We start from the raw sequence: 12,104 nt of genomic DNA, 5'->3' as shown, positions 1-12,104 counted from the left end.
ATTTCTATCAACAATGTATGGACTAACAGTGTATTTTAAAGTAAAAATTACCTGTATTTTAACTTCCAAACTAGTTAACATTTGATAGAATTCATCTTTTGTCATTATAGGCCCTTTTAACATATTATGGCTATATACATGGATATGGTAAAACCTAACCATTTCATATTTCCAAGTATTTTAAAGCTGCCAATACCATTGTATTTAACACTTATCAATAAATCTTACAAGTTGAGTATCCTGGGCAAATTCCTATTTCCTAGCTAGCTTTCAGTATAGTACCCACTTAACCTCTAGAATGCAGTTCAATGCACCCTTGCCATTACCAGTCTTTATACAGTGTTCTACTGGAATTATAAGGTACTTACTGCTGCAGAGTAAGACCACTGCACATACCACGAAAACCAGTGTTGAAACCAAACCCAAGCAAAATGCGTTGCAATCCTAACAGAATTCCTTACATGGCTACAACTCCTATTCAACATGTTCTTAATAGCTACTAATGCTAAGAATCCAAATATTTGTGCTACAAAGTTTCCCTAAAAGTCACAATTCTTAAAACTCTACCCACCAAAGTTCTTGCTTTAACAGAGGACTATTACCACCTTTATTTGGATAAAAATGCAGTATTCCAGTCTGGCTGAATTTCCTGTTTTCTCCCAGTCCACCCTCACACCACAGAATACTCAACCAATCCACTGAAACCCAATTCATCCAACAGCTGAAACCCCTTCATCTTTCCTATCTTTTCAGTCATTTAAGTATCCTTAACTGCGTTGTTTTTTTTTTTTTTTTTTTTTAAGTTCAGATTCCTCACTTACCACCCAAGCATCTCATACACTGGTATTCAAGACTTAAATCCTTAAGCAACAAGCTTTCAGTTCATTTTCTGTCCCCATTTCCAGTGTCATGTATGTTTCCCACTGAATAGAATCCATAACCTTGAACTGCTATGTAAAGGCTCATTTCAAGTTTCCCATTATTTTATTACTAATAAAGTATGTAATATTCACCTAGAGTGTTTAAATCACACAAACACTGGAAAGCAACAAAACAACACACACATTTCTAAAAATATTTTAATGAAAAAGTTATCTTTCTGTAAACATTTCATTAATACTACAAATGAAACATTTGAATCCATTACAGACCACCTCTTAAGTCTTAAAAATCAGGATAAAACATTGAAATTTAAAAGTAATCTTGAGTATTATATAGGCTAACAATCCTTTCATTACCCCTGCCATTAACTTGCTTATTCAACTATTTGTGACATTCAATTATTGGAACTCCGATACTGTCCCTTAATTAGAAATGTTTCAAGTTGTGACATACCAGAACTCTTAAAACCAAGCCTATTCCAACCGTTCAGTTCCTTAACAAATGATCTTTAGTACCAAACTTTCTTTTTTAGAACTTGAGTGTCTATCAGGCATTTTTTTTTTTAATGTAGTGTGGGAAGCAATAACCTGTAAGTTGGTTTGACAAAATCTGTTAAAAAGCCTGGCTCAACCATTTTCCCCCTTCTAGAACTTCCTTATTTGGCTTACTGGTGCTATGACTAAAGAGCACATTTTTCAGAAATGACAGCGGAACTACATTTAAATAAAATCATTTTATTTCAAAAGAAAGGAGATGGACTGTAAAGAATATTACCTATCTTGGTTAATTTGCTTCACGCTAAAAGAAAATTTATCATTAAAAGACTATTATCTTCTTCAACACTTCATTTTTATGATGATGTGTGGAAATTTAGTCCTGATTTAGTTGGAGAAAACAGAGCCAACCATTTTCTGAGAATAAACTAAAACTACACCTATGTATTAACTTTGTAATTTAGAAACTGTTTTAAAAGCCTGTCCCCCAAGTTTTTTTCAAAGTATATAAACATCAAATCTCAATTTTTCTGAAGTTAAGTCCAACATGAGGCTCGAACTCACCCATGACCCCATGATCAAGAGTTGCGTGCTATACAAACTGAGCCAGCCAAGCACCCCTCAAAATTCTCAAATTTTTAATAAGCCCTTTGGGACAGTGATAATAGCCCTTATGAATGATCAGCAACTGATTTAAATAGTAATTAATATTTTAATTACTCTTTGGGAAATCTTTTAAGGGAGTATTAGCGTAATTAGGTCCCCCACTACTTCTGGTTAACTGATTAAAACACAAAAGAACCAAAATGTATCCTATTAGTTCAAGTAATTCCCTGGATTTATATGCAAGAGAACTTTATGAGGCCACTTGAATGAAGACCATTCTTCTAACACCTGACAATTCTGAAAGTTCATTCTAAGGTGTTTTTCATGGAATAAGGATTAGCAGCTTAATGCTTCTGTTATAAGTGTCATGCTTATTACAAAAACTTCACAAAATTTAAGGTTACTCCTCAAAAATCAACTTTACCCTAAACACATCAACAATGAATTGTATATATGGGGCCACATCTGACTCAAGATAAATATTCATGGCTGTTGCAGGGCCTGAAACTGTTTAAAATGTGTTTGTTGGATGTGGTTCTAAAATGTTGGATCTGGTTCTGAAATAAAGTATTCAGCTGAGTAATTTTGCCAATGTACCTAATAGTTTCAAAATATGTCATATAAGTTTGTAGGGAAACAAATGGTGTCATGAGCTTTTACTGTGAGCTACAAACCTTACCCAGCCAGAAACCTTCGTATATAAGATGGTAGGAAAGACATTCCTCATTTAGGCAAGTAGGGTTCTCATTCAACCTGCAAATCAAAAAGATTACTCTTACCTTGCTTTACAAAAAATTACTCTTTAATTAGTGAAAAAATTCAAATTCAAGCCTTACCTAATGCTTATTGCCCTTCCTTGCAGGTCTAAATGCTAGACCTAGTGACTGTGGCAACTATCTCTCATTGTGATGTTCCAAAAGGCGAAGAGCTCCTTCCTGCTAGACTTTCTTCGATATTTCAGTTGTAATAAGCAGATTTAACTAGCTTTTGGAAAGTTGCTCACTATCACCATAGTATCTTATGCCTTCACTTCTCTGTAGTTGAAGCTCTTGCTGCTGCCTTGTCATTCTTTATTTATGCTGACTTGTCCATACTCAAAAGGCTGCTGAAGTCCTGTCTTAGTGAGTCTCCTTTGATCCACACTGTGCTTAAAATGCACATCTTAGGTCCTTTAAAGCTGGTTAAATCGCTCTCCTCATGGCTTACTTTTCCACACTGTTCACAAGAACTAAGCTAATACAACTTATAAACAGGTCACATACACAGAATTCACCTGCTTATAGGTTGCAAACATCAACTTACTGAAAATATTTTCACTATTAAACTAGTTCCAGAACACAGAAAGTTTGTTAACAGTACAATTAACCTCATATGCCATTAAAGGATACTGTCAAGGTTGTGTCAAACATTTTCACAAACATAGAAACAGGAAATGTCAATCTCCCCCATTCCTTCAACCTTTATTATATGAATAAAAGAACTTGAGACAATTTAGCTCAATTTTAATAAAATGTTTCCCAAGCATTACTTTGACCAGGTACCCAGGTTTAAATTATGAACATTGACAGTGTCCATTTATATAACCACATTTGAAGTTGTTAAAGACTTAACCATTTTCTAATATTAGCCTATTTTCTACGCTGCTTATTCACATATGTCCGTTAACAAATGGAATGTTGTCTGTTACATTTATTGGTTTGTGAGTGTTTTCTGGAAAACTGCAGTATCTGTGAAGACCGATTTCCATGCTGGCATTGCATGCATCCAAATATTAATAATGCACAGAGGCACAGAATTAGAGCAACAAGAGAGCATATTCAAACACTAGCACGCCCCATTCCCCTTTTTATTGCTTGTTTTGCTTAGTACTTCTGAAAACAAAAATAATCTCGAATTCAACGTTCAACTGCCAAAGAAAGAGTAACAGCAGAGCACATACTCAGGGCTCGAATGAAATTGTAAGCACTAGCTGGCGCACAACAGTAGACATTGGTTTTTATATTTACGACCTTATCTAAAACTCTTCTCAACCAGGGTCTTCCAAACCAAACTGTTAACTCATACCAACATGACTTATATGTTCAAACATACATATGGAATAACAGTGTGTTCTTCTGGATTTTTAAGTGAGCAAAAACTCAAGACTATTCAAATTTGAATTTGGGTCTCTGGGAAGTGAGAAGCTTGTACTAAGCAACTATGCTACACTTCTACTGTAGGAAGTCATTTGGGATGATTTTATCTAGACTGTCCTTGGTTTTATCCAGCAGAATACAGAGGGTACACACAGGAAAGCATGCCAGCCAGTTAAGGGTTCAACAATGCATGATTTTTATTCTCTTCCTTCTGAAAGCTTGTATCAAAAAAATAGATATATATTAAACCAAGGAAAATAACTGAAGACTTATGGGCCTCTTGTGCTTTAAAAAGGGAAAAGAGTAGCCACTAATTTGCTCAGATACAGCAGGCTTAGTGGTCCTGTTATTTTGAAAAGTTTTTAAGAATGGTTTTTAAGGGAAAGGGAAAACATCCACTACCCCTTTCCAGAATTTAAACAGAGGGCAGTAGACATTCTTTACACCCAAATAAAACTATGGCAGTTCACATGTGACCATGGTGAATGTAGAATGGAGATGTTCTAAACACAGCTAGGACTCTCAGCAAAGCTAACACACTAAAATCATATGATTACATTTTGAAATAAAATGCACAAAAACCAAATAGGAATTTTGAGATTTTTCATTTGAAGGTAAATCTTAATGCTATTAAATTCACAAATATGCTAATTTAAATACCCAATTCTATTTATCTAAAACACACATTGCAAACATACAAATATCTATTCTCTCCACATGTCAGAGCCCATTCATTTCATGGTTTGGAAATGCAGAGAATAGATTCCCCTTAAACTGCAAGTCAGCAGGTGTTTCTTTACAGTTAACTTTAGCAAAATTCATACAAAATAGTAATTAACAATGATCTTCTTTACTTGTTAACTCACAAGGAAACACCTTCAAAACTGCATTTTGTTAAAGTTTCTGTACTAAAATGTAGAAAAACTGAACTACACAAATATTGAAAAGTTAAAAATTCCTTAATTTTTTATTCCTGGTACCACTACCACAATTTACAGGGCAATATACCTGATGTAATGAAAAGAAAAAGAAAAAGACAAAGCTACAACAGATAAAAGACCTCAGGAATGTACATCTAATTGACACTACATTGCATTAATCAATAGCTGCACTTTTTGCAAACTGTGGCTATGACAGTCCTGAACAAGAAGGGTTTCCTGTTTAAGCTGCAGTAACTTTTCTGACTATGGATCATCGTTCCTTCTGTGGCAGATTTTTACAGTTCCTCTAATGCATTTGGGACGACTGTCTCAAAGTAACCTGCAGCTTTCCTGACAACTCCTCGCTCTCTCTCCTGCTAAGAACTGTAGCCTGTTGAATAATACAGGATAAAAAAATTATTACACTCAGTGAACAGTTCCACATATTCTTTATCATCATGATAAAAATTTAAAGATACCTACCCTTTTCTTCTGAAAATTTTTAGAACCTTCTGCTACCATATCCACCACTTCCACCACCAGATCCATAACCACCTAGAAATACACAAGTTGTTTTGTTTTAAAAATCTGTGTATGTTTTTAAATTAAGAAGTCTATGGAAAACTTAACCAGAAAAAAAAAAAAAGTACTTACCACCATAGGGACTGCCCGAGCTTCTTCCACCAAAACTGCCCCCCTTCATGGGTCCATAATTTGATTGCTGTTGTCCACTATAATTTCCAAAATCATTATAGTTCCCACCACCACCATAGTTACCTGAAATCACAAAAGTTTTGTTTGTGGCTGACCTATACAATTATTTTCCTCTTTTAACGTATGTACCCATTCTTGTGACAGCACACTTGGGAACACTTAAAATGCAACCCACTTGCAGTTTATAGAGCTACCAACTCCGCCAAAAGAGGCCCACTAGCAGACCTCAGGCATAAGTAGGAGAGGAGGAATCAGTGAAGATGGTCCAGAAGAGCTCCTATGTCCGCATCAGATGTTATGCCCCAGGTTCATGTTCTTGCCTTCATATTACTAACACCATCAGAAATGTGCTTGATTCACTCTAATTCTAATGTAGTACAACTTTTATATCAATGACAAAGAAGATACTCTAAATGAGCTACTCAAAAAAGAAAGGTGGCTCAATCAGGTGTCTGACTCTTGATCTCAGCTCAGGTCATGATCTTATGGTCCTGAGACAGAGCCCCACATGGGGTTCCATGCTTTCAGCATGGAGATTCTCTCCCTTGCTCTCTGCCCCTCCCCCACTCTCTAAAGTTAAAAAAAAAAAATCTTCAAGGGGCACCTGGCTGGCCCAGTGGGTAGAGTATGCAACCGTTGATCTTGGGGTTTTGAGTCCAAGCCCCACACTGGGCACAGAGCTTACTTAAAAATTAAATAATTTAGGGGCGCCTGGGTGGCGCAGTCGGTTAAGCGTCCGACTTCAGCCAGGTCACAATCTCGCGGTCCGTGAGTTCGAGCCCTGCGTCAGGCTCTGGGCTGATGGCTCAGAGCCTGGAGCCTGTTTCTGATTCTGTGTCTCCCTCTCTCTCTGCCCCTCCCCCGTTCATGCTCTGTCTCTCTCTGTCCCAAAAATAAATAAACGTTGAAAAAAAAAAAAAAATTTTTTTTAAAAATTAAATAATTTAAAATGACAAAAACTTAAAAACCTTCTGTTGTTGACACATTAACATCCCAACAAAACTCAATGTATTCGTAACAAAGCTCTTCATCTACAGTATCATGGAATAATGACGAAACTGGATTATCTGAAATGTACCTGACATCAAAATTCGAAATACTCCTGTCACCTAAACCCCAGATGACAACTGATTTTTCAACGTGTCTGCATTTAATTTGCAGTTCCCATTTGTCCAATTTTAAAGTGCCTAGAATTAAGTTAATTCTGGCAATAATTACTAAAAATAAGTCCATTTCGATTACATAACAGTTGAACACATTTTACCAATTTGCTAAGTAGCCAGCAAAAAAATTCGGTTTCATCACCCATCATTTGAGTATTTTCTAATATTATGATTTGACTAAATGCTACATGTTAACATTTTTTAAAACATCTGTAACGACCTATAAATGATATGGAATATTTAAAACAAGTAAAAGCTTACCACCTCCAAAATTTCCTCCTTCATTGTAACCATCATATCCTCCACCACCGCCACCATATCCACCTCCTTGGTTTCCATATCCTGGTCCACCTCCACCATAGCCTCCTCTACTACTATAACCAGGACCACCACCATAGTTGCCACCTAAAAAAAAAAAAAAAAAAAAAAAAAGTCACAAAAAACCCCACAAATGTACAGAGTCAAATTATTGAACTACATTTATATCACCACCAACCAACTGGAAAATAAACCAATGACTTAACACTCTAAAGGCTGGTAATACCTCATTAACACAGCATCAGAAACCTGGGCTACTGAGAATGAAATTGAAGGCTTAAATATCTTTTCATACTAAAAAAAAAATTGTTCTACTTTTTTGAAGTTAAAAGTTCACTGAAGAAAACAGTGAACAGTATCCACTGACACAGTCTGGCTCAACTACTAGTACAATAAACATTATTAACCAAAGAGAACTAGCTGATGTTAAAAATTAAGGGGGGGGAGGGGATCTGATCTTTCATGTCATTAGTTAAAAAAAAATCACACTTTGTAATAAGCCAATGAAGTTTTCACTAAAATTCAGAATATAAACAAATGCTTAACTACCAATAAAGTACATAAAGTCAAAACATCAAACAGTTAAAAACTTACCATCACCTCCAAATCCATTATATCCACCATCACCTCCTCCATAACTACCTCTGCTACCACCACCTCCACCACCATAGCCTCCTGAGGAAAAGGTTACGAATTAAAAATAAATACTCAACTTAGCAAATTTTAAGTAGACACATTAAAAGATAACTATCTTACCTCTTCCACCAAAGTTTCCACCGCGGCCAAAGTTACCACCACCTCCAAAGTTTCCTCCACGACCCATAAAGTTGCCAGATCCACCTCCACGACCTTTAACACGGGCAAGGAAGATCTTTAAAAACTTTACAAACACCACTCACTTCTATTGTGTATATATACATTGTTCTACTCACCTCTTTGTGATCCAGCAGACTGCATTTCTTGTTTAGAAAGGGCCTTTTTCACTTCACAATTATGCCCATTAATAGTGTGGTATTTCTGAACTAAATTTTTTTTTAATCAAACAAACAAACAGAAGTTATTTGATGTTTGGAAAAGCACATATAAATGATAGCCTTTTTAAAACTCATTAAAATATCATCAAGAAGGTAGTGACTGAATGGGAATGAGGGAGTGTTCTGGAACAATAAATAAGGTTTATTTCTTGATCCGGATGCTGGTTACACAGGTGTAGTCATTTATGAAAACTGAACCATATGCTTTATATGCTATGAAACACGATACAAAATGATAAGCAGTCTGGCAAATCTAGCATAGCACAAAGGAACCTTTTCTGTTTTCTCATTCAAGCTCCAATAAATTCCTACTTACCAACAATTTTATCAACTGTATCATGATCATCAAAAGTTACAAAAGCAAATCCTCTCTTTTTTCCACTCTGCCTGTCCTCCATAACTTCTATGGTTTCAATCTTGCCATACTTTTCAAAGTAGTCTCTCAAATTATATTCTTCTGTATCTTCTTTAATACCACCGACAAAAATTTTCTTCACAGTTAGATGGGCACCAGGCTTTACAGAATCCTACGTATAAAAAATACATGTCAAAAACCAAATCCAAATTCTTCAACAATTTCGCACATTATGCAGCATAATATCAAAATACCTCTCTAGAAACAGCTCTCTTTGGTTCCACTACACGCCCATCAACCTTGTGTGGTCGAGCACACATTGCTGCATCCACCTCCTCCACACAAGAGTAAGTCACAAAACCAAAACCCCTGGAACGTTTTGTTTGGGGGTCTCTCATCACCTATAAAACAGAAGTTTTAAAGTACTGAAATACATCTGTACAGGTCCCACACCCCTTAACAACCTTTTTTTGCTCTTTTAGTTAACTTACCACACAATCTGTAAGTGTGCCCCATTTTTCAAAATGTTCTCTTAAACTATCATCTGTAGTTTCAAAGCTCAAACCACCAATAAACAGTTTTCTCAACTGCTCTGGTTCCTTTGGATCATGGCCCTGAGAAAACAAATACATGTTAATTATTTCTTTGAGCGGATGAATTGCTAAGGTGGGCAAAGCTTTAATCTGCTACAAATGATAAACTCACATCAAATTCCTGTACCATTAACACTTTGTCCAATTAAAAATTGGGAGTAAGATCACGCATCAACTGATTAAAGGTACCAACACCAAAAAATTCTGTAGCCAGTCTTTCAAATGCCAACATCACTTCAACTACATTGAAGTCCAAGAAAACTTCAGAATCAAAAGTCCCTTAACTAAGTCAACTAAAAGTATCTGGGGACAGAGTTTAGAAGTTGCTACTGGCAAACTATTCTTTAAGAAACCAATGTGTTGTAGAAGCAGTATTCCATCCATGCCATTTATTTTCATGTCTTCCCTCCTCAGTCTACGTTTCAAGCATTTAATTTTAAACCACAAAACCGTGAAGAAAAACTTAAAGGTTCTTAGTGGTAAACTTTTAAAAATTCATCAATTTCAAGAAAATCAAGATGTTAAAACAGGTATTCCTCAATACCAGGCTAAACCAGCATTCTTCCTCCAAAAATTACAAAAAGAAACCCACCATTTATCTTGATCGCTTTCTATAACCAATCTGTATTTGCACTTGTAACACATGGCAAAAATTTCAAAAACATAGGATCACAAAAAGGACAAGTTACATTAAATATAGTATGTAATGTTCGACAAGAATGGAGCACAACAAAACAAAACGAGATTTAAAAAAATTAAGATGTGATATGGACTGAACTGTTTTGCAATTTAACTAGTTCCTTAATAAAGTTACATGAACTGCCATTTAATGCATGCATTAAAATTAATTCATCCAAAGTCCTTAAATAAAGGGGCTCACATTTACATTCTAATGTCTTCGTGTGTCTTCCAAAGTAGAGATGTTAAGGCATTTAATATGAAAAGACTGTCACATGCTAGAAAAAAATGTTAAATGATTAATAGCCTAAAGCACCATTCACGTAATCTTTTCAAATCTTGGTTAACAGCATTTAATCGACAAAACACAAAGATGACCAAAAAAAAACTTATAACCGCATAAAATTATCTCAAACACAGGAAAAATTCAACTGTGGTTGCAGTCCTCTACAACAAAAATCAAAGAAACCATTACAGCCAACCCACAAGGCGCAAAAATACGTATAATTCTAAATACTTTAGCAAGAACAGTAAATCAGGAAGTATTCTAAAGCAGCAAACTTTTTAAAAATTTCATTATTGTCAACTGGGTGCTGCGAAGAAAAAAAACAGGAGAATTAAATTCTCGTCGCCTTAAAAATATCTGAAAGGACGAGAAACGCGCGGGCATAACTTCAGCGAAAGCACTAGGCCCCAAGACCCAAGAACGTTTGTGGCATTTTCTGCCGGGCCGCCTCCTCCCGCTTCCTTCCAATCCCGCGCTCTTTCCCGGCGGCGGAGCGAGGCGGCGGCCATTGCGGCCCAATGCGCCATTTCGTAACGCGGCAGCGGATCAATGTCAATGTGGCCGCCGCCCGGCTGCTCGCTCGCCCGGATGTGACTGCTCGTCCCCTCCCCTCCCCCACCGCCTCCTCCCAACCGCTCCCGCCGAGGCCCGCCATGCCGCCCTCGGCCTTGGATCCGAGACCGCGCGGCCTGCCGGCCAGCTCCTCTCCCGAGATGTCCCCAGCCACGCAACGCCTCCGAGGGGCCACCTGTGCAGCCGAAGGAGAAGGCAAGGGGAGCGAAGGGCCCCCAGAAGGCCTCCGAGGCCCGCTCCCCTCCCCCTCCCACCGCCCGTCTCAACGCAGAGCGCGGGACGGTCGACACGGTCCACCCGGCCTCCCCGCTCCCACCGAACTAGGCCCCCCACGCCGGCCACTACCCGTCAACCCCCCGCTCTCCCCCTAATACCTCCTCCCCCCGGCGGCGGCGGCGACGGCCGGAGTCGGGCTGGGGGCGACCGGGCGGCGGTTTTACCTCCATTTTGAGACCGGACTCGCCTCTTCCAACTCGAGTTCAATATGGGACCGAGAGGAAGAGGCGGGGCTAGTCATCACGTGACGCGCTTTCCGCGCGCCACCGGCCTGTGGGGGAGGGGCAAGTTCGGAAGGGGGCGTGGGCAACTAGGCGCGAAGAGGGAATGGACGAGCGGGTTGGCGGGCGGGGAGCGGGGGCGGGCCGGTCCGCGGGAGCGCGCGCGCCTCGCCAACTTCCAGTGCGGTGCCGCCTTTTCCGACGTTCGCGCCGGGGCTCAGGCGGGGACGTCAGCTGGGACTCAGCCAATAGCGAGCGCCCACGTCGGGAGAATGCCTCGTGACCGCGCGTCACCGGAGAAAAGGCTTTTCTCTTTCTTCTCGCGCTTTTTTCCCCTCCCCCACGTAGGCTTCTCGGTTTGCTCTTACGAATTCATTTCATTCCCGTGCCTGAATAAAACCGCACTTTTCTCACCTGTGCTTTAAGGTTGCAAGAAAGCCCTGTGGGCCCCTCGGCATCTCCTCGCACGTTTCCACATGCCAGAGACCAGATTCTGTGACTGCGATGCCCACTGTGAGGTATCCCTGCGACCCCGACATGTGTGATTCATAGGCACCTTGGAAAGGCCTCAAAACGCGGCTGACCTAGTGAAATTTCACCCTTAATGAGCTGAGGCAGGACTGGTCGAGGTCAGTTCATTAGGTACTCACTGAACTTAAATCTATCGCCACAGATTTCTAACTTCTGGTTAACGTGGAAAGCTGAAACAGCTGTTCTCGTGGACGTAATTTCAGGAATGATTTACAAGATTTCTAAAAGGGTGATCAGTTAGGCTTCTTTTACGCGAGTGATCTTTATCTTAATGTTTCCAACTCGATTTTGAAGTATAACGAACGAGACAGATAGAAAACCGATC

The 12,104-nt window shown here is 38.9% G+C and overlaps 1 protein-coding gene across 9 annotated transcripts; it reads right to left on the bottom strand.

Moving 5' to 3' along the window:
- Nucleotides 1–1,061: 1,061 nt before the first annotated feature.
- HNRNPA3 (heterogeneous nuclear ribonucleoprotein A3) lies at nt 1,062–11,321 on the bottom strand. Of its 9 annotated transcripts, none has more exons than XM_045480312.1 (11): nt 11,192–11,321; nt 9,113–9,235; nt 8,876–9,022; nt 8,583–8,793; nt 8,165–8,254; nt 7,989–8,081; nt 7,827–7,907; nt 7,176–7,319; nt 5,692–5,814; nt 5,521–5,592; nt 1,062–5,428 (listed from the first exon to the last, which is right to left on the bottom strand). In XM_045480312.1, the coding sequence occupies exons 1-10, from the start codon at nt 11,195–11,197 to the stop codon at nt 5,540–5,542; spliced, it is 1,071 nt and encodes a 356-aa protein (XP_045336268.1). In that variant the 5' UTR covers nt 11,198–11,321; the 3' UTR covers nt 1,062–5,428; nt 5,521–5,539. The 9 variants fall into 9 exon arrangements, with proteins under 9 accessions (XP_045336268.1, XP_045336269.1, XP_045336270.1 ...); XM_045480313.1 differs by having other exon boundaries at nt 1,062–2,735; XM_045480314.1 differs by having other exon boundaries at nt 7,179–7,319.
- Between the last annotated feature and the right edge of the window lie 783 nt (nt 11,322–12,104).

This window comes from Leopardus geoffroyi, chromosome C1 (assembly GCF_018350155.1).
Source record: "Leopardus geoffroyi isolate Oge1 chromosome C1, O.geoffroyi_Oge1_pat1.0, whole genome shotgun sequence".
Taxonomy (NCBI): Eukaryota; Metazoa; Chordata; class Mammalia; order Carnivora; family Felidae; genus Leopardus; species Leopardus geoffroyi.
Note: the sequence above shows the minus strand (reverse complement) of the source record. Positions and strands in the feature narration are given on the sequence as shown.